Source organism: Panthera pardus, unplaced genomic scaffold (assembly GCF_024362965.1).
Source record: "Panthera pardus isolate Hobbes unplaced genomic scaffold, ASM2436296v1 HiC_scaffold_4, whole genome shotgun sequence".
NCBI classification, from domain to species: domain Eukaryota; kingdom Metazoa; phylum Chordata; class Mammalia; order Carnivora; family Felidae; genus Panthera; species Panthera pardus.
Genome location: NW_026526969.1, coordinates 3,704,426 through 3,732,017, shown reverse-complemented (window position 1 = coordinate 3,732,017; position 27,592 = coordinate 3,704,426). Strand labels below are relative to the sequence as shown.

At 42.1% G+C, this 27,592-nt stretch overlaps 1 protein-coding gene and 1 long non-coding RNA gene across 6 annotated transcripts in view; one reads left to right on the top strand and one right to left on the bottom strand.

The window, feature by feature from the left end:
- Positions 1–15,918, bottom strand: part of LOC109250638 (uncharacterized) — a 59,354-nt gene extending 43,436 nt beyond the window's left edge. The window contains exons 1-2 of the long non-coding RNA XR_002073121.2: positions 15,770–15,918; positions 11,367–11,472 (exon numbers count right to left, since the gene is read on the bottom strand). This is a non-coding gene — a long non-coding RNA (uncharacterized LOC109250638). The remainder of the gene's footprint in view (positions 1–11,366; positions 11,473–15,769) is intronic.
- A 1,210-nt stretch (positions 15,919–17,128) lies between these two features.
- Positions 17,129–27,592, top strand: part of AUTS2 (activator of transcription and developmental regulator AUTS2) — a 1,113,825-nt gene continuing 1,103,361 nt past the window's right edge. For 3 of the 5 annotated variants that reach the window (XM_053894094.1, XM_053894096.1, XM_053894093.1), the window contains exon 1: positions 17,129–17,797. In XM_053894094.1, the coding sequence (XP_053750069.1) occupies positions 17,489–17,797 (309 nt within the window). In that variant the 5' untranslated portion in view covers positions 17,129–17,488. The remainder of the gene's footprint in view (positions 17,798–27,592) is intronic. The other 2 variants (XM_053894097.1, XM_019421563.2) reach the window with 1 other exon arrangement.

Here is a 27,592-nt window from a genome sequence, read left to right as displayed (position 1 = left end):
CTGCTGTCAGCACGGAGGCCACTTCAGATCCTCTCTCCCCCTCTCTCTGCCCTTCCCCTATTCGTTCTCTCTCTCTCTCTCTCTAAATAAATAGACTCAAAAAAAATTAAAGAATCAGATGCTTAACTCATCAGCTACCCAGGTGCCCTGAGATGACAATATTCTTAAACTCATTGAGCCCATTTCTTCATCTGTAAAATGAAGATGTGCTCTACACCTTGTCTACTTGACAGGCTTGTTTTGAGGATTTGATGAGGTCCTTCTATTCATTTACTCATTTGGTGAATATTCACCATGAGCTTATGAGCTATGCGGCATACTGAGAATATAATGCTCAGCAAGAGAGAGATGGTTCACACCTTCCCGAAGCCTCCTGTTAAGTGGGATAGCTAATGTATATATGAAGTATAAAGAACATTGCCTAGCACCTCAGTAGATGTCAATAAATATTAGTCTCCTAACTGTGATGGTTAATTTTATGTGTCACTTTGACCAGAGTATGGAGTATCCAGATATTTGGCTAAACAGGATTCCTGCTAAGTCTGTTAAGGTGTTTCCAGAAGAGATTAGCATTTGAATTAAACTGAGTGAAGCAGATGGCCCTCCCCACTGTGGGTGGCACCATCCAATCCCTTGGGGGCCTGAAAAGAACAAAAAGGCAGAGGAAGGGAGAATTTGCCCTCTGCCTGACTGCTAAACCTGAACATTGGTTTTCTCCTGCCCTTGGACTAGGACTTACGTACACCCCTAGTTCTCAGACCTTCAGACTTGGACTAGAATTTATACCAATACTTTCCTTGTTCGCAGGCCTTTAGACTCAGACTGGAACAATACCACTGGTCTTCCTGGCCCTCGCGCTTATAAATGGGGGACCACTGGGACTTCTCAGCCTCCAAAATTGCATGAATCAATTCCTTATAAATAAATCTCTTTCCATAGTGGGTCGTTTTTGGTAAGCAGAACCGGGTTATACATATACCTGGTCCCTTATTTAGTAGGGACATATTGCGCAGATTTATGGCAATCCTAGGCCATTGCTACTCATTCTGTAAACATAGCAGTCATTCTTCTGTTCTAGAATATAGAACTTGAGTGAGAGAGAGCAAGTGATTCAAATGATCTTCCCTAGAGAGCAGGGAAATGCAATTTTATGCCCAGACCAGAGATGATTCAAAAGTTTACCAAAGTCCTGGGAACTTAAATTGTCGGCAGGGATAATATTGCTGTTCATCACTGTCTACTTATTTTCTATTTAAAGAGTTTTATCTCTCTAGTAGAGGGGGTTGGTTTAATAGAGTGTCAGAGGAAATGTTGAGTGAATGTATTGATTGAATGTATGATGATAAATGGGGGCAACTTATCTCCTAATCTTCCTCCAGGTTTGTCTAGCTGAGGGTGAATAAAATTATTTTTAATATAGCCAAGAAGGTCTTTTCTCATTGCCTTGGGATTGTGGTATCATACATGTGCCGGAATGACTTCTTTTCCAGAATAAAAAGTAAGAATTTGTAGATTGGCACCAGGTGGAAGATATTTTCACACATGTTTCTTTATGCCGGAATGTCAAGTTCCATCATTCAGCTAGGAACAATTAAGTTATGCTAGGATAATAGTTAAGGAAGGAAACAAAGAAATACACACACTGTTCACATATCAAATACGACCACAGTTTACAGAGAAGACGGTCATAATACCTCAAGGAGGAAAGCAAGGATCTTCATTACCAAAAGCAAGAAAAGGTTTCTGTGGCACTGCCACACACTGAATGCAAAACAGAAGCCACCTGAAGGGACAGGAGGCATGAGACTTCAACAAAGCAAATACATTTTATGTCAGATGGCATCCTCCCCGATGAAAGATTTCTGGAAAAAGTGATACAGAAGACAGCGTTCTTAGTATTGCGCACCACTCCCTTTTGCTTGCTTGAGGCAAATGCAATGCTGAAAAGGTTTTTACTCTGATGCTCTAACAAGAAGTACACTTCTGTCACATCCAGAGTGACTGATAATGCTCAGGCCTACCCATTACTCCATTCAAATAATAGGGTTTACTTGCTTTTAAGGTCACTTGCACTATAATGTTGTTATTGTCCTTCTGCTCTGCAGTCTTATTTTCACAGAGGATTGAGAGAAAAAGAGAGGGGCATTGGGCAGCACTCATTCATGGGCATAAAGCCACTGTCACTCTTTCCCTGCGGTTTTAAATGTTCTTGCCCGTGACAGACATCCATGGAACAGAGGGGTCAGTGGGAAGTGAGGCTTGGGTTTTTCCAGAGGGATCCAACAGCAACAACAACAGAATTTCACTCCTGGGGATTTTTTCCTTGAGTTAAAAACCGGGTGGAAATACTTCAAGAACATTTGTATCTCAAGAAAGCTGGTGGTGCTGGAAATAAAAACACCATAGATTACAGAGTGGTAGGAGAAGGTTTTTAAACCAGAATTTCACTAGATTTCTAATTTCAAATTCCATTAAATAGTCAGCCACACCTCAAAAGCGGTCATAAAAAAGTTCATTCAAATCTGAAAACAAAGAATCACTTCTTTCTAGAGGATGTAGTTTAATCTGTATTCTGTCCCGTCACTTTTATAGAAGGAAACACATGGCCTCAAACTTTGCTTTCTGGCTATGATAATTTCCTATTATAGGTTTGTCTTTAGTTAGTTTCCAAAAATCTCATATGCTTAAGGTTTTGGAGCCATGTAAATTTCTGTTCTATAGCCTCATTTTCACAGATTGGTAGAAAAAGAGAGATGAACTGGGTAGCCTGAAAAAAATAAAGGCTTTTAATGAATCTGAAATAGTTTGGGAAATTCTAAATTGACTATTGTTGTTGCTGTTGTTTTTGTTGAAACAACAAAATGAGGAAGCTTAAAATAGTTTGTTGTTTTCAAATAATTTTTTTGTTGCTGTTAAGTAAGCTCTATCACCAATGTGGGGCTCAAACACCTGACCCCGAGATCAAGAGTTTCATGCTCCACTGATTGAGCCAGCCAGGTGCCCTGGGAAGCCTCAGATAGTTAATAAAGCACCGGACTCCTGGGTTCTAACACTGTGTAGCTGTGTGACATTAGGCAAGGCACCATACTTCTCTGGACCTCTATTTATTTGTAAAATGGTATCTTCGACTACAGCATCTCTAACTATATAAATGTGTGATATATATGTTATATATATGTGTATATGTTATATATATGTTATATATATCACACATTTATATATGATATATATAAATATATCATATATAAATATATATATGTATGATATATATAATTTTGTATAATTGAATAGGAGAACTATGTTTGTCTGTAAATATACGTATCTCCTGAAGCAAGGGTACATAGCAATCAATGTAGGCTCTGGAGCAATGTCCTGCTTGCCTCCTAGGCTGATTCTGCCTCCTTTGTTTAATTTTAATTTTTGAATTCTAGGGTCCAATCAATGATTATCTGTTGCATTCACTTACCCTATCTCTTGACCCTCCCTTGTTCTATAATTTCCCAACCTTTTTTGGTTTGTTTCATGATACTGACATTTTTGAAGCGTTCAGGCCAGTTGTTTTGCAGAATGTCCCTCATTTTAGATGTCTCACTGTGTCAGGCTTAAACATTTTCGGAAGGCATATTATATACATATTGTTGTATCCTCAGTGTATCACATCAGAGGCATGTGATGTCATAACTGGTGATGCAGTGTTTGATCATTTGCTTAAGGCAGCAGTTACCAAATGTCTGCAGTGTGAAAATTCCCCTTCCCCATAAAGTCTCGTGAGAGTGACACTGAGACTTTATGAATATCCTGTTTCCCAAAGGTTTTGGCACCCATCACCAATGAATGGTGGCTGTAAAATGACTGTGTTTTGACAGTCCTCTATAAAGGTGAATTGGGATAACTCACAGAACTCTGGCAGAATGGAGGAAAGAATTAGTCAGTGTGGACTTGGCCACAGATAAATCCTGGCATGTGTATTTGTATTTGTGTGCAGTGAAGGCAGAGGTACAGAAACTGACATGCTGTTAGAACTTTAAGCACTATTGGGGCACCTGGGTGGTTCAGTTGGTTAAGCGTCCAACTTTGGCTCAGGTCACAGTCTCGCAGTTGGTGAATTGCAGCCCCACATCGGGCTTTGGGCTGTCAGTGCAGAGCCTGCTTCAGATCCTCTGTCCCCATCTCTCTCTGCCCCTCCCTCAGCGGTTCTCTCTATTTCTCTCAAAATAAATACACTTCAAAAAATTATAAATTAAAAAAATTTTTTTTAAATGTTTATTTATTTATGAGAGGGAGAGACACACAGAGCACAAGCAGAGGAGGGGCAGAGAGAGAGGGAGACACAGAACCCGAAGCAGGTTCCAGGCTCTGAGCTGTCAGCACAGAGCCCAATGTGGGGCTCGAACTCACAAGAACCATGAGATCATGACCTAGGCCAAAGTCGGATGCTTAACCAACTGAGCCATCCAGGTGCCCCTATAAACATTTTTTAAAGCAGTATTAAGTGAAGACTAAGGTTGGAGTCCCTAACATGGGGAATACAAGAAAAGTAAACTTTTATCAGGTGTTGAGTGGAACAAACACACTCTACTGTTTCTGTCTTTACAATTTTTCCATAGTATGAGACAAGACCTAAAGCTTGAGAAGAATGGCACATATAATACAAATAATATATAAAATCTTTCTTTTATTTTAAATGTTTATTTATTTTGAGAGAGACAGCACAGAGCCTGATGTGGGGCTTAAATTCACAAACTGTGAGATCATGACCTGAACCAAAATCAAGAGTTGGATGCTTAACTGACTTAAGCCACTCAAGCGCTCCTCCTTCTTACTTTTTATGGTGAGTTACCTCTTCCTTCTTTTTTTTCCCCACCTTATTTTGGTCCTATTATATATTTGGTTATAATATCACCTTATTTCTGTTACGTGAGATTAAGTTATTATTAATAAGAAATGCAATTAGGGGCACCTGGGTGGCTTAGTCAGTTAAGTGTCTGCCTTCAGCTCAGGTCATGATCTCACAGTTGGTGGGTTCAAGTCCAGTGTCCGTCTCTCTGCTCTCAGCACAGAGCCCTCTTGAGATCTTCTGTTTTCCTCTCTCTCTGTCCCTCTCCCAATTGTGCGTGCTCTCTCTCTCTCTCAAAAAAAAAATAAACATTAACAAAATTTTAAAAATGTAATTAGAAATTAATAACATAGAAGCAAAAGTTGGCAATAGATTTCACAGGTCAGGAAGCGCTTGATTCCATGTGATCAAACCAAACTAACAAAGAATCTGAGCATGCCTCTGTTTTTATCATGAAGAAATGTACCACAATGTGTTTCTATTTGTTTTCTTCATGTTTCTCTGATTCGTGGCACTTATTTTCAACAAAAGCAGAATTCTATACTAATGTGTAAGACCAGTTATTAATAGCAGAGAGAACAAAACAAATATTGCAATAAAGAGAAAACATTCTGCATTGAGGAGCAAAAATAAATAATAATGGCAATAACCATGATGATGATCAAGAATGTTAATGAGCTTTGATAAAAGATCCTGGAAAGCAAGGTATTCTAATAAGAGTACAATACTGGAACAGAGAGCATGGAAGGTGAGTTGTGCAGGAAATTACATCTGAAGTGGCAAGACCAGTCTGGCGTAGGAAATGAAGAAGTAAGACCATGGAACAATACATCCCATGTATTCAAGCAATAGACGTAACGAAGTCTGAGCAAAGATTTTTTTGCTCTGCAGAATTATACTAACATATGTCTTCTTTCTTATCTTTGTGTTTCTCTAATTTATCAGATGATTCGAACTCAAAGCAGGCAGAACAATGTTTTACTATGATGTCAGTGTTTTAGGAAAAAGAGCCAGAAATCTGAAAAGTAAGCTTTTTGCAAATACAAAGATGTCATTGTTGCTGCTGTTGGGCTTCTAGAATAACTGTATGATTGTTAATTATGAAAATAGATAATAATAGTGGATACAATTTGTCTTTGAATAGGAGTGCTATGCCACTAAAACATGCACAATAGAGATTATAGGAACAATCAACAAAGTGCAGGATATTAGAAAGACTTACTTTTAAGCTGCAATATAGCTAAAATATACTGTTAAGAACCCCAAAATATCTCATGAATGAATATTAAAATAGTCATATTTTATTGGCTTTGTATAAAACTACCTACAAGTGGGAGAACCTTTTCAAGCCCTTTTTAAAAAATACTTTTGCAATTTGCTGGAGCAGTGATTTCCTTTCTTTTTTTCTTTGAGCTACAGTGGCTAATCTGATTTTGGTGTTTCAGTAATTATGCCAATTAATGTGTGCTGAGAGTAATTTCATTTGTTGAAATGGATACCAGGTGAATATGTAATTAGTAGAAGGTTGTCTCTTTAAGATTTTGTGTGCCACGATAGGGAAGAGTAGAGTCTCAAATATAAATAATTTCTAGTTAGTGATCAAAACGATATCCAATTTATATCCTGACAATTGAAATTAAATTCTGATTTCTTCCCACCTCCTCCTACCAATCAAAGACACATTGTAGGGTGAACAACTGTCCCAGTTCATGGAAAATGGTCCAAGTTTTGGCACTGAATGTCCTCTATCTTGAGAAACCCGTTGATTCTGGGCAAGCCAGGTCAGTCACCTCATATCCACATCTTATTTGAAAAGAGATATGATACTCACAAAGTTTTATTTATAATAAAATTTAACATATAGAAAAGCAATTTAAGGGGCACCTGGGTGGCGCAGGCGGTTAAGCGTCCGACTTCAGCCAGGTCACGATCTCACGGTCCGTGAGTTCGAGCCCCGCGTCGGGCTCTGGGCTGATGGCTCAGAGCCTGGAGCCTGTTTCCGATTCTGTGTCTCCCTCTCTCTCTGTCCCTCCCCCGTTCATGCTCTGTCTCTCTCTGTCCCAAAAATAAAATAAATGTTGAAAAAAAAAAATTAAAAAAAAAAAAAAAAAAAAAAAAAGAAAAGCAATTTAAAAAGAAATTTCCATCTATATTACTACTAAAATAAAGCAACAGTATATGTTGTTGTGTTCCTTCTAAACTTTATACAGACTATATAACAGTTCTAAAAACAATTGTTGTCACAAGGTGTGTGCAATTCTGTTATTAGTTAATAAAATCGATATCCTTACAATATGGATTTTAATAAATTCTTAAAATTCCATGTTATAAAGTACTTAAATATAGGACATTTCATTTGTTTCATTGCAGGACATTTGTTGTTTTTATTTTTTTCTCCCCTATTATAAATGATAATGCTGTAAATATCTTTGTGTATGTAATATTCATTTTTTAAATTAAAGAAATAAAACCTATGGTAAAATTATATTGACAACATATAAACAGTTTAAAATATCAATATTTTCTTCTAATAATTAGTTTCTTATCAATTACCCTGCTACTTAAGTAACCGTTTCATGAAAAATCCTGGTAATATGAGCCCATCCTAGAAACTGGGTGACATTCTTTATTTGAATAGTTGAAACAGTATGTTTATTTGTTTGTTCTAAATATCAAGAAATTTTTATCATACACGAAGATTTTCCTTTTTTTTAGGATCTTTCAAAAGGAAAAAGGCACTTGAAAAAAAATGAGATCACTGATAATCATACTTCATAGGAAACTCTCCTGTGTTCCAAAATTGAGAGAGGCACTGAGAAGTTCAGAAATGATACCAACTCATTTTTAAACACAGATGCTTGGTAGGAGTCCATTTTAATACTAAGTATGGCCAAATCAACTGTCCTTTGAGGCTTAATTTTAGGATTTCTGAAGTAGATACATGAAAATCCAAAAATTCAAGTCTTCATCTGTACTGCAAGACACAACAGCCCAAGACTACAAAATCTAAACTCAAATACGGGAAGGATAAATCATCAAACCACTTAAATTTATTGATTACCTGCTACTTCCTACCCAGTCCCTATCCTATAGAGTTTACCAAGTGACAAGAAAAAGTCACAGGATGTGTATATAATAACAAAATAATAAAAGAATAAGTTCTATAACAGTGTTGTAAGAAAAGGAGGTCCTGTCTCCTTGTGCACCTGTGTTATTTACAATGACAAAAAAACTACAAGCCACTTGTAACATCATTCTAGACATGTCTCTCAGGCAAGAGAAACAAAAGCAAAAATAAACTATTGGGACCACATCAAAATTAAAAGCTTCTGCACAGCAAAAAAAAAAAAAAAAAAAAAAAAAAAACAACCAACAAAACTAAAAGACAACCTCCTGAAGGGAGAAGATATTTGCAAATGACATATCCGATTAAAGGGTTAGTATCCAAAATGTATAAAGAACTTCCACAACTCAACACCCAAAAAACAAATAATCCAATTTAAAAAATGGTCAGAAGATATAAACAGACATTTCTTCAAAAACATCCAGATGGCCCACAGATACATGAAAAGATGTTCAACATCACTCATCATCAGGGAAATGCAAATCAAAACAACAATGAGATATTACCTCATACCTGTCAGAATGGCTAAAATCAAAAGCTCGAGGAACAACAGGTATTGGCAAGGAAGTAGAGAAAAAGGAACCCTTGTGCACTGTTGGTGGGAACAAAACTGGTGCAGCTACCGTGGAAGACAAAATGGAAGACAAAAAATTAAAAACAGAACTACCCGGCGTGCCTGGGTGGCTCAGTTGGTTAAGCGGCCGACTTCGGCTCAGGTCACGATCTCGCGGTCCGTGAGTTCGAGCCCCGCGTCGGGCTCTGTGCTGACAGCTCAGAGCCTGGAGCATGTTTCAGATTCTGTGTCTCCCTCTCTCTCTGACTCTCCCCTGTTCATGCTCTGTCTCTCCCTGTCTCAAAAATAAATAAAACGTTAAAAAAAAAAATTTAAAAACAGAACTACCCTATGATCTAGTTATTGCACTACTGGGTATTTACTCAAAGAATTCAAAAACACTAATTCAAAGAGATATAAGCACCCCTATGTTTACTGCAGCATTATTTACAAGAGCCAACTTAGGGGAGCAGCCCAGGTGTCCACTGATAGAGGAATGGAAAAAGAAGATGTGGAATATTAGTCAGCCATTAAAAAGAATGAAATCTTGCCATTTTTAGTGACCTGGATGGATCTACAGTATATAACTCTAAGTGAAATAAGTCAGTCAGAGAAAAAGACAAATATCATATGATTTCCTCATATGTGGAATTTAAGAAACAAAACAACCAAAGGAGAAAAAAAGAGACAAAACAGAAAACAGACTGTTAAATATTTTATTTTATTTTTTAGAGAGAGAGAAAGAGACAGAGTATGAGCGGGGGGAGGGGCAGAGAGAGAGGGAGACACAGAATCCAAAGCAGGCTCTAGGCTCTGAGCTGTCAGCACAGAGCCTGACATGGGGCTCAGGCCCAGGAACCATGAGATAATGACCTGAGTCAAAGTCAGACACTTAAACAACTGAGCCAACCCAGGCGCCCCTCTTTTTTTTTGTTGTTTATTTATTTTTGTGAGAGAGAGAGACAGACAGACAGACAGACAGAGAGACAGAGAGAACACAAGTAGGGAAAAGGCAGAGATAGACATACACACACAGAATCAAAAGCAGGCTCTAAGCTCTGAGCTGTCAGCGCAGAGCCTGATGTGGGGCTCAAAGTCAGGAACTATGAGATCATAACCTGAGCTGAAGTCAGATGCTTAGCCGACTGAGCCACCCAGGCACCCTGGAAATGTTCTATTTCTTAAGCTACTGAGAGAGTGCATGATTGTTCAGTATATTAATCTGAAATCTATAATAATATTTAAAATATACAGAAATTAAAATACCATGTAAGTAGAGAAGAGACTGTTAATTCTGAATGGAAGTAGTGATTGGAGTAAGTTCTTTGGATGAGTTGGTTTTGATGGATAAATCGCTCTTGATGGGTAAGAAGATATTCAGTCAGTTCGGATGGCAGGAAAGAGATTCTGGGCTGATGCACTAGCATGGGCAATGGCATGCAAGTCTTCTAGGCAAGAGCTTAGCTTAGGATACGTAGAAATATGCTGTAGGAAAGGAGGTTGATGACATAACTGGGGCCAGACCACAAAAGGCCTTGAACACAGAAATGTAAAATAACTGTTATGTTCTATTTTATTACTTGTATTTTTTTTAAAGTTTTATTTAAGTGATCTCTACACCCACAGGGCTCGAACTCATGACCCTGAGATGAAGAGTTACACACTCATCTGACTGAGCCAGCCAGACACCCCGATAATTATTATGTTTTATAAATAGAAGGTTGCAATTAGGTCTGGGCTATAATTTATTATATTCTTCATGCAATTCCAAAGGATTGATAATTTTTCAACCAGGATGTTCTCTATTCTGAATCTGGTCATTTTAGATCTTCATTGTTCTTCAAATAAAAATGAAAACAGGGTGCCTAGGTGGGTCAGTCGTTAGAGCATCTGACTCTTGATCTCAGGGTCGTGAGTTCAAGCCCCATGACTTGGGTGTGGAGCCTACTTAAAAAAAGGAAAACACGGGGTGCCTGGGTGGCTCAGTTGGGTAAGCTCAGGTCATGATCTCACAGTTCATGAGTTCAAGTCCTGCATTGGGCTCTGCTCTGATGGCACGAGACTGCTTGGGATTCTGTCTCTCCTTCTCTCTGCCCCTCACTTGCTCGTGCCCTCTCTTTTTCTCTCTCAAAATAAATAAGTAAACTTAAAAAAAATGAAAACAAAAAAATCACAATTCATCACAAGTCATCTACCAAATCCAATATAGAAATTGTTCCTCAGGGTTATGATTTGTAATAAATACAGACATCTTCCATTAGTACCTTTAAAAAGTCATTTAGGGGCGCCTTGGTGGCTCAGTTGGTTAAGCGTCTGACTCTTGATTTTGGCTCAGGTCATGATCCTATGGTTTGTGAGTTCGAGCCTCATGTCAGGCTTGGGGCTGACTGTGCAGAGCCTGCTTGGGATTCTCTCTCTCTCTGTTTCTCTCTCTGCCCCTCCCCTGCTTATGCACTCTCTCTCTCTCTCAAAATAAATAAGTAAACATTGAAAAAATTTTTTACATTCATTTAAAGTTTTTTCTTGTGATTATCCATCAATTTCCCCATCTGACCACGTCAAGTAGAGCCATTGCCCTGAAAAGGGACAGGAAGACTGGTTAATTTTGTGAAAATCTAACGTTCATTAAAATTTGTCAGAACTAGGGCACCTGGGTGGCTTAGTCGGTTGAGGGTCTGACTTTGGCTGAGGTCATGATCTCATGGTTTGTGAGTTCAAGCCCCACATTGGGCTCGCTGCTGTCAGCCTGTCAGTGCAGAGCCTGCTTTGGATGCTCTGTCTCTCTCTCTGCCACTCCCCCTCTTGAGCTCTCCCCAAAATAAATAAATGTTAAAAAAAGTTGTCAGAACTACCTTTTCATAAGATCATCATTTGGTTACCAGCAGATATCTTTCATTGGCTTCACACGGCAATGTCTGAAGACTATGGGTTGATTGATGTGTCATTCATCACGGGCACCTGTAGAGAGGACCAATGTTTACTGTACAATATTATGGAAAGCAGCACAACATTCAGCAAGTTGAACCACACATTTCATCCCCTCACTGTTTTTGAACATTAAAACTGCAGTTTGAAAAACAACTTCCAATGCAGAAAAAAAATTAAAACAGCAGGTGATAATTAGGGCAAACTTACAACAATGTTCTCGCTGATGGGCTGTCAGTTAATGCAAGCTATCACTTCTCCCCAGGAATACTTATTACTAAAAACAACTTATGAGGGTTAAAGAAGGGATAGTAACTGTGTTATTCTCCTTGTTTGCTCATTTGGAAATGGCATAAAGATAGATCCATTAACCAGCTCTGTACCTTGTCTCAGGGCAGATTCACATGCAAAAAAGCTGAAAGTTATAAACGACCAAAACATAAACCTTAAGCTGCCTTGAGTTAAAAATCAATCTTCCTAATAAATTAAATTCAAATATTATATACTAGTATGTAATATCAAGAAGGATGTATTCATAATTGCCGTGTTGGCAGAGTGCAAAGTGCAAGACATCAGAGGGATATAAAAATTTAGTAATTTAGAAAATCCGGTACCAAAAATATCTCTCGCTGCATGGAATGCTCAGAGTTTAGTTCAGTCATCAAGCTAGAATAGTATTCTCTGACTAGTCAAGGTTGAATGTTCAAGATATAGTTTGAGTATTAATCATTGTTTCAAATAAAAGATTGCACAACTGGAGAGGCTCTCGTGCGTTAAGTATTTTATTCCGGAACACACATGTAAGTTTTTCCCTTTGTGTTTTCCAGAACCACTTGAGTGTCTTCCCTACTAAACAAGCAACCTCTTATGGAATTATTTCTTTAGCTTTCCTCTTTATCAACTACAATCTTTTGGCAGAGAATTCACCTAAGCTTTTGCTGATATGAATCATGAGCTCATTCAAACTGCCCATTACAAGTTTAAAGCTTTATCTTTCATTCTGCCCAGTAAGAAATCTGATGATACATTATGGTTTATTTTCATTTACTATACAGTGTTCCATTGTGTGTTCACACTGTGTAGTATTGTGTGAATAAACCATCGCTTGTTTATCCATTTTACTGTTGATGAGCATTTGGATAGTGTCATTAATGCACGAAAAAATATTCTCTAGATACTTCTATGTATACAAGCAATACCCTCTACACTTACCCATAGCATTTTATATTTTTTGAAGTATAGTATATGTACAGAGAAGTGCATATATCATAGTACAGCTTGATGGATTTTTTACAGACCGAACACATGTGCAACCAGCACCAAGCCCAAGAAACAGAACATGATCAACTCCTCAGAAGCCCTATATATGCCCCGTCCCAGTCATTAGCCCCCCTTCAAAGGTAACCACTGTCCTAACTTTTATAGCATAAATGAGTTCTGCCTGTTGTTGCACAACACATACTCTGGTGTGTCTTGTTCTTTCACTTAGCATTATATTTATGAGCTGCATGTATGTTCCTGCATTTGGAAGTAAATTGTTCATTCTCAGTGATGTACGGTATTCTATTATGTCAATACATCACCAATTATTTACCTATTTTACTGCCAGTGAACATTTCGGTCGTTTCCAGTTTGGGGGTTACTATAACGCTCTGAGCTGTTGAATAGATATGTTTTGATATATACATTTGACATGGGTATATTCCAAGGAAAGGAATTAGTGGGCCATACAGTGTTCATATGCTCAACTTGAGTAGATATTGCCAGTTTTCCAAAGAACTATATACATAGCATTTGATTTCTTGAGGAATCATTCTGAGGAAGGCATTTCAGCATAACCATTTAGAGAACAGGTTATGGAGTCACCCACACCAGATTCAGCTTACCATGAAAAAGCTCTGCTACCTAGGCTTACCTTCTTAAGCCTCAATGTACTCAACTGTAAAATAGGTATAACAAAACCTTTCTCAAAATTCGTGAGAATTAAATGAGATATTATAACTTAGAACAGTGCCTGGCACACAGTAAGCACTTAGCTTATTATATGATGGTTATTAATCATTACAACATTAATCATGTTGCTCTTACAACATAGATGATATGGAGAATTAGAAACAGATATGAGCAACATAATCCACAAACAATTTTAATTCTCTGATGGAAGAAAATTGAAACTCTGACCCAAAAGGCATTACCAATTCCAGTGAGCATTGCACTTGGACCCTGAAAAAAAATCATTTAAACATTATCCCAAAATGCATTTGCAAATTACTCTTGCCAGAGGCAAGGTTCTTGGATGCAGTGCATTACCATCCATTTTTTTTTTCCCTACCAGACATTACTCTTTAAAGACAGGACTGCCAAGGGCTACTCTGGAAAGTCACTAATATTATACTTTTTATTATATTTGGCAATTTCACACCTTCCTCAACTCAACCCCCAAAGTCGTGAAAAGTGACTGTAATTGCAAGTTCTTAGTTTTCAATGAAAATTATCAGTATCTAAAACATCTTCCATATTCCTAAAAACCCTAAAAATGAACCCAGATCCTTCCTTTAATGACTAAGAACCTGCCCGTTTTTTGTAGGAGCCAACTTGATAAACTCAGCGTGGATTTCAGTAGTTGCTGGGACAGCATCCTAGAGGTTAACACAAAAGTTACACTCTGTACGGAGGCACTGTTTTAGTTAATTGCTCCAGAGGGCAGCAAACTCAGTTATGCTAGGTAGGAAATTTTGGAAGGTGGAACCATGCTCCTACTACATTGAATCAGATCCTATATGTATCAGCCACTTCTCTCCAGAAATTAAAGCACACCATTTACTTGAAAAAGATATTTTTTGAGAAGGCCTTTCAGCTAGACCGTGAAGGGAACTTTTTGAACATCTAATTGAAACTCTTTGATTTACAGATGAGAAAAATAGTCATTTAAGAGTCTTGCCTAAGGTCAAATGCTCTGTTCCCTGGGCAGGCAGAAAGCTCAAGTCTTATCCACAGTTCATTGGTTGCTCCTCTCTATTCTTGCAACTTGTTTCCCACCATCTTCCAGTCCTGCCCCCCACCTCCATTTCATAAAGACACAGAAAAGGGGATGCCGAAGGGGTGTGACTTATGGGAATGACCATTAAATTGTCATGATGAGTGAGGCTGCAAGATGAGTGAGGCTTGCCTGCCAGAAAGTAAGGTCCAAGGAGGACCTTCTATGTTTTGGGTTCCCAGCATGTAAAACTGTGCCTGGTACACAGCAGGCCCCGATGATTGTTAAACGAAGAAATGAATGAATGAATCAACCAATCTTGGGTGCATCAGGTTGTCATGTGATTTTCTTTACCACCTCTTTCCAGTAGTACTAATAAAACTACTGGAAAAATTTAGTAAAGAACAGAAAAGATGTGCAAAGCGTCTAGTACCAAGCCCGACCCATTGTGAGCAATTTAACAATGTAAGCTTATTTCCTTTTCTTCCTCCCCAAGTGTAATAAGATACTGGAGGCTAAGGGGTGATGTGCCACATTACTTATGTGCCAGACACAAAGTGACGTGGGTAGCTAACACGTTGGTGAGAAAGAGCTGTCGGCGTCTTTCTGATCCGTACAGATCAATGCCAGTGCCCCGAAAAACGCACAGCTATTTTACCTAGAGAGGCTGGTCTCTTTTGTTGATCGATTCTGGGCTGCAGTCAACTCTTTAATACAACTTTTTATAAGCATCAGCTACATTTCTGCGAAAGGAGGGGCAGTGATAGGAAAAAGAGAACCCCCCTCCGCCCCCCACTAAAGGAAGCCGACCTTGGTAGGGACTGCATTTTGCACGTCCAACGGGTCCTCGGGCTGGGGCAGCCCGGTCCCTTCCAACCCCGCCCCCTCGCCCGCGGCGGCTGCCGAGGTTCAAGTTCGGCCCCGGGCGCACCGCCTTGCGCTTCCCGCTCCGCAGCCGCCCGCGCGTCCCAAGAGCGCCCGCACGAAAGCGAGGAGGGCCCAAAGGTCACACGGGCGCGGGGTCACTCGGTCACGCGTTGTGTTACCACGTGGGAGAAAAGTTTCCAACTCCGGCCGTAGGGCCTCTCGGGGTCTCCCAGCGGAGCGGAGGCCCGCCCTTTGGCACCCGCTCCCTTTTCTGTCGCCTTCAGTCGTGCCCCCCTCCCGGGGAAGCCCCCCCCCCCTCACTCCACCTTGTGTCCCTTTTCAAAAATTCCTCCTTCCCTCGCTGCGCAGGTCGCCCAGAAAAATACTCTGGGAGCCTCCCAAGTAGGCTGCCCGGGAGCCTCCGCCGGGGCCTGGGGTAGGGGGTCGAGGGACAAGTGTCCCGAAGAGGCTGCGGGGCGCGCGGACCTGGGAGCGCGGAGTAGACAGGGGACAGCGTCCCGCACGCGTCCGCGGTGCGGTCGGCAGGATCACCTCTCGGCTTCCACACCCTCGCGCGCCAACTCTGCCGGGCCGCAGCCGACCCCACGCGGGCGGCCCCCTCCACGCCCCCGCCCCGCTCCCCACTCCCGGCTCCCCTCCGCCCCCAGTGCGCAGGCCCGGCCGCCCCAGCGCGCATGCCCTGGGCTCGCGAGCGCGGCCAGCCCCCAGCCTTTAGCTTTCTACACACTCTACAACTGGGGAGGGGGCGGGGGCGGAGGGAGCCCAGCGGGCCACGTGATCCAGCCGGCCGGGGCCGCGGGGGCGGGAGCGCGCGCCGAGCGGGGCGCGGGGAGGGCGGGGGCGCGTGCGCGCGCGCGCGCGCGTGCGGGCGGGCGCGGGGCTGGGCTGAGGCGGGCGGCGGCGGCGACGGTGGGCCGGCCGCGGAGGGGGAGGAGCGGGAGCTGAGCTAGGCGGGCGGGCGGAGGATGGGGCCGTGCCCGGGCTCCCGCTGCAGCCGCCCGGGGACACGCCGTGCACCCTCCGGCTCGGGGCTCTCGCGGCGGCGGCGGCGGCAGCGTTAGCGGCGGCGGCGAGAGCGGCGTTCCCGGCGCTTCCTGGCCGCGCTTCTCCCTCGGGCTGGGCGAAGCGAAGAGGCAGCGGCGGCGGCAGGAGGCGGCGGCAGCGGCGGCACATCGGTGTCTCTCCCGCTGGAGATTTCTTTCTGCTTTCCTCGTCGACTGACTCACCCCCCTCCCTTTTTTGAGGAAGGGTGACCTCTTCTCTGGGACTGGAAAAAATTCTTTTTTGAGGGGAGTGTGTGTGGGGGGGTGGGTGGCAGCGTCAGGGTCTGCTTCTTCTCTTCTTTGATCTCCTCTCCTCCCCCCTCCAGGACCGAAAAGCGAGCCCCACAACTGCTCCAGCATCCTCCTTCCCTTCCTCCACCTCCCTCTCCTTCCACCTCTTCCAGTTTCGCCCTCTCCCCTCCCAATTATTTCATTATTATGCTTCCCTCTCTGGGGGGTCTCGTGCCTCTCAGGTCGCTCGGAAGCCGTGGCCTCCCTTGGAAGCATATCTTAAAAATTTTGGAGCCTGGGAGTGAGTTTTCTCTGAGGCGTGTGTGAGAGGCGGCGGGGGTGTTTTCCTGCGCGAGGGGCGGGTGAAGTTCATTGCCCCCACTTTCCCGCGACCTTTTCGGACCCGGTTTCGAATCGGGGGGCCGGCGTTTTCGGGGGGCTGGGCGCGCGGCGGAGAATGGCCGCGGGGAGGGCTCCCCGGAGCCTCCCAGTCTCTTGATCAAAGCATTCCGCTATTCTGATTTATTGCCTGCTTGGTGAGTTATTTTTTTTTTTTTTTTTTTTTTTTTTTGCCTCTAAAGGAGACCTGTGTGTTCAGCCATTACTTTGCTCGGCGCTGCTCACAGGAATCTCCGACCCGCGGTGCTGTGGGGAGCCCCGCACTTGGGCTCCTCGCCTCTCGCCCTCGCTCCCGTCCCTCCTCCCTCTCTCCGCCCCTTCCCCCTTCTCTTTCTCCTCTCTTTCTTCCCCTCTCTCCCTTCTTTCGGCCGCCGTCTCCCCCGCGCCCTCCTCGGGGCGGAGGGAAGCCGAGGAGGGGGAGGGAGGGGTTGGTGTCAATTTTTTTGTGTGGCCGCGGCCGGAGCCTGTGGCGGGCGGGCGGCGAGCGGGGAGACCCCGGCGCGGCAGAGCCATGGATGGCCCGACGCGGGGCCATGGACTCCGCAAAAAGCGGCGGTCGCGGTCGCAGCGAGACCGGGAGAGGCGCTCCCGGGGCGGGCTGGGGGCCGGCGCGGCCGGCGGCGGCGGGGCCGGCCGGACCCGGGCGCCCTCGCTCGCCTCGTCGTCGGGCTCCGACAAGGAAGACAATGGGAAGCCCCCGTCCTCCGCCCCGTCCCGGCCCAGACCCCCGCGGAGGAAGCGGAGAGAGTCCACCTCGGCCGAAGAGGACATCATTGATGGATTTGCCATGACCAGCTTTGTCACTTTTGAAGCGCTGGAGGTAAGGGGGACCCCCCTCCCCCCCGGTTTCCCTTTATGCACGACCCCACTCGGCTGCGCCCTGCTCCGCTGCCTCCCCCGCCGCGCTCCGGTCTGTCTGGCTGTCTGTCTGTCTAGGCTGAGGTCTTATTGTTGGGGGGGAGCTGGGGGGCGCGGGCAGACAGGCAGCGGGAGGGAATCGCAGAGCCGTGCCTGGTCTCCTCGTTTTCTCGTTCTCGCTCGCCTTTTCCCTGCGCCCCCTCCCTGCACCCCCTCCTCAGCAGATGGGCAGGGAGAAAGGGGTTCAGGCATCACAACAATGCGCCCCCCTCCACGGATAGCTCTGCCCCTACTCCTTCCTCCTCTCCCTCCCCAATCATGGCTTCTTGGCTGGTGGAAGTCTCTTTGCTGGGTTTGGGGCGCCTGTAGACGCTTCTCTGTGTGCTTTCTACAGAACCATATGTCCGTGTGTGTGTGTGTGTGTGTGTGTGTGTGTGTGTGTGTGTGTCTGTATAGTATATACCTTTCCTGGTCCTGGGTGTCCTCGGGACTGGAGACTGATGGGGTTTTGTGGTTTCTTTGCCCCCCTCCCCTGCCTTTTTTTTTTTTTTTTTTTTTTTTTTTTTGGTGAAGCTGGGGAAGGGGGCGTTTTCTCTTGGTTGGGAGAAAAGGAGGGAGGAGGGGAGAGAAGAGAGGAAAGGATGGAATATCTCTATCTCTGTGTATTCTGTGTGGGGCTGTATTGTAGAAAGGGTTAATTATATATATATAATATCATCTATACACATACATATACACACGTGTGTGTGTGTGTGTGTGTGTTTGTGTGTACATGAGCAGTTTGGTTAAAGGACATAAAAAGGTACACCAGGGAGGACTGGTGGGAGGAAAGAATAAAATCCTAGCTGGTATCTATCTGAAGGGCTTGTCACCCAATTGTCCCTCTCCCTTTCCTTTCCTTTTTTTTTTTTTTTTTTTTTTTGGTGTGTGTGTGTGTGTGTGTGTGTGTGTTCTCTTTTTCTTCCTGATTGGCTTTGTGTGTATGTGTATGTATGTCTTTCTTTATTCCTTGGGCACCTGCAGTGTTGATTTCCAAATGCACATTTTCCTGCCAGCTACTGGCTCCTGGGGGTGGGAGGAGGTGGGTAGAGGGAGACTGTCCAGGGGCCTGGGGGAAACTATCTTTACCTGCAGAGATCATATTTGGTGCTAGCATCAGTCATTGGCCTCCACAGATGTAACCCCCCTTTCCTCCCCCCAGCCTCCCTGTCCCCACCCCCAACACACCACACACACACAAGGCTTTGAGATTCTGCAGAGTTGGTCCTGCTTTCTTAAGCACAAAACCCAGATAGGAGTTGGTTTCTAGTATTTCATGCACCTGGTGTGATGGTTTGACGTTCCTGAAGGAAACTTTTCCCTTTCCTTCTGGTTTTTTCGCTGTTATTATGGTATTGTTTGAGATGATCGGGTGTAAGCTTTGTTAATGACAGCTTAAATCTCACATGCAGTAACCGTACAGGTTTAGATTGCTGGTTCTGCGTGTGTGCTTGGGTGTCAGGTTTAAATATTTTTAAAAAGGAAGCTTTCCTGTCAGGGTTGTTCTTTTCTGTTTGAACTGCTTTTTGGTTGGGCCGCTGGTGGTGATGGTGGTGGATGGGGGCCAGTGGTTGGGGAGGAAGGGAGATTGGTGGTGATGGTATTGGTGGCCGTAGATTTTGATGTTAGTGATTGAATCAGTTACCCTTTGGTTCTAGAACTGCTGATTTATTGGCTAAAATGGATCTTACACGATTATTTTGAGTGTTGAGGCTCACCACTTATTAGGATAATTCTAACTGTGGCTTTAACTTTGCCAAGGTGGGAGGGTACTGTACAGCGTGACTTCTTTCTCTCTTTCTGTCTTTCTCTTGTGCTTTGAAATTGATATTGAAATGGCAGCATGTATCCTGATAGAAAATGCTGCCTAGAATTTGGTTCACCATTGCTTTCTGTGATTGGGTTAGGACATTATTTGAAAGAGCTGGTTACAAGTGGTTCTGCTTTCTGCGTGGTCCTCCTGGGTTGCTGTGTGGCCCCTTACAGTAAGGAAGCAAGAGGGGCCTGCATTTTCCCATGAACATTTTTGAAGGCCGAGTAGAGGGAGGTATAACTTATGCAGTAGTTTTTAATTTTAATAAGTAGATATTTGATTGGGCTTGCAAAATTTAGTCATTTGGCTTTTGAGAGAAGATGTACCCAATTCTAGTTTCTTTTGGGTTTAAAAAACTTAAGTTTTAGGAAAGGTCGAGTTCAAAGTGTAGCATCAATACCATTCCTTTCCTTACCGTGATTGTTTTTTCTGCTACTTTTCTAGATCAAAACCCAGGTTACTTTGGTTAGCTGAATGCTGTGCTGCCGTCATATCTAAATATCATTTACATATCTGTAGGTAGATCTAAAAGGCCTAACTTTTTAAAAAGCTTCTTTAAAACTTTCCACAAAGATTTCAACACACACAGTAGTAGAGACAGTAGTATGTATAATAAACTCCAATATACCCAGTGCCCAGGTTCACTAACTACCAACTCATGTCTCATCTGATTTCATCTGTATCCCATCTACACCCCCTTCCCAGATGGGATATGAAAAATAGGTAAATATTCCTATATGTATGTAATAGTAATGACTCAAAACAACAACAACAACAACAACAAAACAACAAACAACCCAGAAAACCAAAACCCCACCAGAAACTCTATAGTGGTACCATTATCACACCTAAGTAAATTAACATCAGTTCCCTAATGTTCTCAACTATCCTATTAGTATTCACATTTAAGAGGCCTGGCTTTTGTAGGAAAGATGTGAATAAACTTTTCATACCCAGAACACACAGTGGGGAATAAAAATCATCATATATGTCTGGTTCTATGGGAAAAGGTAGATCTGTTTGCCGCTTATCACATTTGTGTCCCTGTTGGATGGTCAGACGTATGTGTATAACGATCATTGAAACCTCTGGTGTCCTCCTGTTCTCAGTTTACAAGATTTAAACTGAACTGTCACCAAGAAATGTGAGGATTTATTAGGAAATCGGCAACTAAACTATGAACTTGGACAGAAATATATGTTAATGGAGTGCTTATAAATGTTAGGAATTATTATCGATGCCAAGAGTTACCATAGTACGTAATATGGTTTTGTGCCTTGTGTTTAGAAATGAAATCAATTGTCACCACGTATCATCAAGGCTGCTGCTAGTAGGATGTGATAAGAAACTAGAAATCTTGGCTTGCACAGCTAGGCTTGTAGCTTATGCTGGTTCAGAGCAGTAGCTGGCACACTGTGCTGTTGCATACTTAGAGTGTTAATGGACTCGTTATTTGACTCTGTGATTTTGTCCTGAGTAGCTCATTTTGACTTTCCTTTTAAAAAAGAGGCTCCTAAGTTCTGAAGAGTGCTGATAAAAACTGTTCCAGTTCAGCTATGGTTTTACTAATGCTGGAGTGAAAGCAAGAAACTTGCCTAATGAGAACTTGCATTTTTATGTTGATTATTTTTCAGTATTGTTTGATTTTTTATTTAAGGTGATGAAAGCTGTAGGGGTAGTTTGAGAGGTCCCAGACTTTATAGGCAGGGAAACCGGCTGAGGTACTTTCATATTCTGCAGGGATACTTGTCTCAAGTAATTGTGCCCTGAAGTTCAAGTATATGATTGTGAAGAGTCTTATGATAGAAGATAAGAGGGTAGGTGAGGAGGCTAAAGTTGAACATGGTGTTCTTTTCATTATGCATTTGAGAAGCAGAATTACCATTTCGATACCGTATTGTTTATTTGAATATTCTTTGAATGATAGGTTGAGAGTGAACATCCAGATACCATGCGTCATTTTTTTTAAAAAATAGCTTTCAGCCAACAAAGTAGAAATGGAAATTTGGGGTTCTAGTACTGTCTGTACACTGATGTGCCAGATAATATTGCCTTTCTGTTTTTATTAGGGTTTCTTTCTGTGTAGTCTTGATTAGGAAGCCACATGAACACCATGGTTGAAAATTTCCCTTTGCAAATCCATCATTTCCCCCCTCTGTTATGCATGGGTTTTAAGGGCAGCCTCTATATGTACAACTGATCAAAGATGGAGTTGGTGGGATTAGCAGACAGAAAGCCAGCTGGGAGTTTTGCAGGCTTGTGAAAATGAAGGAAGAGTTACTTCTGCTGGTTAGAGGATCAAACCAAGACTCTTATGTGGTCTTCATTTCCGAGTAGTTTCAGGGCTTACCTAAACAGTGGTAGCATAAATAGGCTATACAGAATTTGAAGTGCTTACGACGTGCCATGTTAGTAGGCTCTTATAATTTAGTGTGGTCGAATCTCACTTATTTCTGTTGCTTGAAAAACATTAATCATGTTCCTCGTATCAGTCAGCAAATATTTATGGAGTGCCTAGAAAGAGTTCAGGGAAACCTAAAATATATATAGTACCTTGAAGGACTATGCAGTTTAGTTGATAAACTAAGCCCAGCACCTTTAAAATAATTTTGAAACAGGTGCTCGAATGTCTAATATCAACTAAGTGCAGTAAGCATTCAGAGTAGGAGTAAGGAGATAGGCTGAAGTGTTTGAGAAAGCTTCTTGAAGAAGGGGCCTAGAAGTTTGAAGTGATTTGGATAGATAGGGAAATGGGGGATGGAGAGAGACTTCCAAGAAGAAGGAATAGTGAAGAAGAACAGAAACAAGAGGATTGAGAAGGTGCTATTTGATGAGGGCTTGGGGGTAAGGAAGAACTGGTAGAAATGAGTTACAAAATTGTGTAAGTAGGTGGACACCTGTGCAGACATCTGTTCCAGGCTTGGCCCTCCTAACTAGTTGAGTGAGTTTGGGAAGTTACTCTCTAAAAGCATAATTTTCTTCATCCCTTAGTTGAGAAGTTTAGACTAATTTTAGAGCAAACGTACCCAAGTTGGAAGGGAACCTAGCTCTGCTGGATGTTCATAAGTGGTGTTCCAGATCAAAAAAATGTAATCTACCCTCAAGTAGTTTTGGAACCTGATGGGCAAGACAAAATTAAATGGGTGGCTTGTTCTGCCAGAATTAAAAGTCTTTTCATTATATGAATGCGAATTTTGAATATCAGAGAAGACAGTGAGATGTGCTTTATTTCCTTGACCACAGGGCACTCTTTCTTACTCTTGGCATTGTAACCCCTAATCCAATATGGGGAATGCTGCAAAGCATCTCCAGGGTCCTTTCCAGATCTTGGATCTTGGTCATCTCTCAGTCTAGGGTGAGTGGGCTGGTGATAGATGACTTGGAAAGTCAGGCTGAGAAGTTGGAGTGGAGGCTGCTGCTTAAGTGTGAATGGCAAGGGGAAGGGGAGATGTGAATAATGATGGTTAGTTCACTTTTCCTGCTCCCTTGTCCTGCCTGGTGTCAGTGCTTTCATTGATTGTTAGCAACCCCACCATGAGGTGAATGTTGGTGAGTGATTCTCATTAATAGCCCTTCCAATGTGATGGCGGCCCTGATGCCAGCAGTTCTGATGCCACCAAGCTGCCCTCCAGCCAGTGTGTTTTATTGTCTCTTGGTCCTTTCGGTTTCCTGTATTGCTGCTTTTTAAGCAAGCTGGGAAGGAAGGTTGGATGACAAAGGAGGTTGACAGTGATGTTAAAATAAAGGTTTTAAATTATCTGCCTTTGGCTCGTTTATGTATGAACTGGTAGTTCAAGAGAGGTCAGAACCCTTCTGCTGTTACACAGCCAGGGAAAGCTATAGAGCTCTGTTTTTGGTGGATTTTTCAGTTTCTATCTTAGGAAGTTTGGGATGGGACTACAGAGTAAATGGGTCAGTTCTAGCATTTCACTTCTGAAAGTATGCCTGGGATCTAGGATCTGAGGAGTTTCTAAGTGGTGAGAAAGTTTTCCTAAAAGGAAGAGTGGCAATAGTGTGCTTGGTTATGAATTCAAGTATTTTACTGTGTGTACTGAATTTGAATATTTTACGGTACAAAGCAGAGCATCAGTGAGATGAGGTTGAAGATGGTGATATGGTTCCATGTGGCTTGTGTTACTTGTTGAGATTGACTACTTCGCTTCTTTTTTGGAAGTAGATAGGATATAAATGAATCCATAAATTTAAAAAATGAATCACAAAGTTAGTGATTGCCTTTGATCCTCTGACAGTGTTTTCTTGAAAAGGGGTTAAAAAAACCTGAGCATTCTGCATGATTCAGCGTTGAGGGTGATAAAGAGATTCTGAGACTCTTCTATGCAAGTCCTATATATACTGTGAAAAATAAGTGGCGATTATTTAGTTTGAGAGAAGGTTAGGATTAGATATGTCCCCAAACAGAAAATAATAGTTGAGGTCAGCTGTTAAGGAATAATTTAGGTCCCAGTGGCTATAAGATTGGGAAGCTTTTGGACAGAGGTCTATATAGCATTTCTTGATAGGAGGGTATGTGCGTGTGTGTGTGTGTGTGTGTGTGTGTGTGTGTGTGTGTGTCTCCACATGCAGAGGGTGGAGGATGGTGGGTTGGTGGCTTTACATTTTATTTTTATTTTACCCCTATGCTGTGATTAGTCAAATACTTTAAATGTAGACTAACTTTGTAAAAGTGCCTCGTGTTATTTTTTCTCCTCAAGAAACCACACTTTTTTTTTCATGGTTAATATTAAACCTAATATACTGTAGATATAGGAAAAAAGAACTTAGTGCTGGGATAGCAATTGGTCATTTGAGGAAGTTCTGAAAAAAAGATCAAGTAGATTTTGAAGTTGAGATTTGAAAACTCTCAGACAGTTGAAGTTTGGAAGAGCAAGATGGGGATTAATTTGGTGAAACCCAAGACAGGAAGGGATCAAAAACAATGTAGGGACATTGTTAGCTAGGTCAGAACCATTTTTCTTACATAATTTGTATGTGTTCCATGAGTAGATGAATGCAGGTTTTTTTTTTTTTTTTTCACCTGGAAGAGGGGCATAGAATTTTATGCTTTTGAGACCCTAAATTTGTCTTTGTTCTTCCAGGTCTGAGCTGTGTTCTTTCATTTTTTTCTAACCAGCCTACAGGGTAAGGGGGTATGGTGTCATTAAGTTACAATTGTAAGGTTACAAAGAACAGGTCCTCTTTATGCTGTTAGTAACTGAGGAGGGGGAGAGTGGGGTTCACATAGTCTGGGTTTGTTTGCTTGCTTAGGAGGAGACTAGGCAACTATAGGCTTCTTTCTGTGGCTCAGTCATCTTCAGGTCTCTGGTTCCATCCTTTGCAAGGTGACCTGTAGCCTGCAAGCATGTGTCTTGCTGCTTTCTTTGCAGGCGTTTATTGCACAAATTGGTGCATATAGCAGTCTCATCATGGGATCCAGTTAGATTCAACTATCCATTGCTTGTCCCCTTCCTTCCCTCCCTCCCAATTTCCCTCCCTTCTTTCTTTTTCCTTTATGAGGTAGAACTATCAAAATTATAAATGCAGTTACTAAAAGCTAATAGATTTAGGAACTTGTGGATGAAAGGTGAACATTTTAATATTCCACACTTTTATCATTTGAGTTTCACCTGTCTGAAGGACTCGGATGTGAGGGAAAATTGCTTGCCACAGTTTTCTGGGCTATTTCAGCTCCTCATTCTGATTTCCCATTCATATCTGAGCTCTGGTTAGAGTTTGCCTGAACAAACACCACGAATTACCAACTAGTACAAACAAATAACATTTTTAAAGACTTGGCTGTCATTTTGGCTTGCTACTGTACCTCATGGTGCCATATCTCCTTATACCTTTATTGGAGTCTTGGAAAGCCCAAGTGCAGTAAAATGGAGTCACAGAGGAGAAAGGAAGAGCCCACAGTTTGTAAGTAACAGAAAATGGCTAATACAGGTTGGGATTCATTTTTGCCAGAAAGCCTTAAAATTGCAGGTACTTTGTGATTGGTATTAACTGAGGCATTTTAAAATGACCAGGGCTGGATACAGAATCATGACCCGCGAAGACAAATTGTGACTCTTGGCTATGTGGGTGAAATCTGATACTTTACAATGGCAGGGAAGTCTGGGATAGGGTTTAAGTCAATGCCAGGGTCAAGTTGTGATGATACCAGAGCGATGTCGTTTTCCTTGTCCCCACACCTACCTGCCACTGTAGCACATCACCAACCTCCCAACCTTATTTCAGGTTTCTCTGTAAAGTTTCTGATGGCAGTGATATTTTAGAGCTTGAAAAGAGAAATTAAGAGAGTCCAGTATCTCAGTTATCCCTCAATAGTTATACTGAAGTAGACATTTTTTGGTTGTTTGCTAGGGTCCCTGTTCAGTTTTGCTTGCTGGCTAAAGGTTGTTGGCTAAAAATTGTTCAGTGGCTATTTTTCTGGAGTAAAAAACTAAGTAGAACAAGAAATAAGAATGAAAATGTAAATCATTGGTGAGGATTAGATTATCACTTGTTTTCCGGCCACAAGCTAGAAATTCCAGTGTTCTATCTATTTTCTCTGTACCTGTTCAGTTGACGAAAATACAAGGGTCCTGGATTGTGTTGTTCTAATAAATGATTTTTTGTTGTTGTTGTTCAAGTGAAAGTATACTTTCACTGGGGCAAAAGGGAAAGCAGGTGTTTGGTATTGTGCATTGCTGTGAATTGCAAAGTTTGTTCCTTGCTCATTGGTTATGGTGATCAGTTTGATTACTTGCCAGAGTTACATTTTGAGATTAATGTGCAGAGCTACATCTTTAGGAGGTGTTATCCTAAAGTTAGGACTCCAGTTTTTTTTTAGAGCAGTCTTTTAATCCATTTCACTCCAGCCATTGTTGGCTGCTGTGCTTTCCAAGCTGTCAGTGGCATTAGAGGCACAGATGTTGTCTTTAGTGATGTAGTTCTACCTCTCATTTTGCAAATGAAAACACAGCCCAGAGGGGTTAATTGACCTGCTCAAGATCACACTGGGAGTTATGGCTCTTACTGTTACCCAGTGAAACTAGGAGGCTGCTTCTGCTTAGTAGTTGGATTCCCAAGGATTGGGAATTTAAGAGGAGGTTTTTAAAAAACAAAAATAATAATGCAAACGAGGATGAATGCTTGTAAAGCTTCCTATTTTTTCCAAGAAATTTTCTGAACTCAGTATCAAGAACCTTTTAAAAGCATTCTGCTTCCCCCCAGTGTATCACCCTGGAATTCATTGGCCTTTCTCTGTGGGTACATTAGTCTTTTCTAAGTTCCCTCCTCCTCTACTCCCCATAACGAGGACATAAATGAGAAAGTAAATATTAGAGTGATGATACAAGAGTTTCTCATTCTTGAATGTCCACTGGAAAGATGCAATAATTATTTGGGATATAAGATGACCTTAATGTGGCCTACTTAAAATTTTAACATGTTCTATTTGGATATAATATTTTCCTCAGCCCAGTAATCCACAGAAATTCAGAGCCATTTAATAGCATTGGTGGCAGAATATTTGAAGTGGATTTAGGAGTATAGTTGAGTTGAAGACTCAACCAAACTTTTCTTCTGAAGAAAAAAGACTCAAAATATTAAATCCATATGACGTGTTGGCTAAGGCATCTTGCCTGTTTATTGCTGAACCAGAAAATTTATAACAACTGTTTGTCATGTGTATATATTTATAGCCATTCATATAATGAAAAGAAGTTTTCATGAGATTGTAATAACATATCAAGATGGATGTAATTAAAACAGAAGCAGATTGACACCCTGAATTAAATGCAAACCATAAACCAGGATACCTGAGCATTGTGCCTTACATATTTGCTAAAGGGGGCAGTCAGCCAAATATGCAAATAAAAAGACATTGATGAATTTCCCTGGATGTGTGTGTGGTTGCAGAGA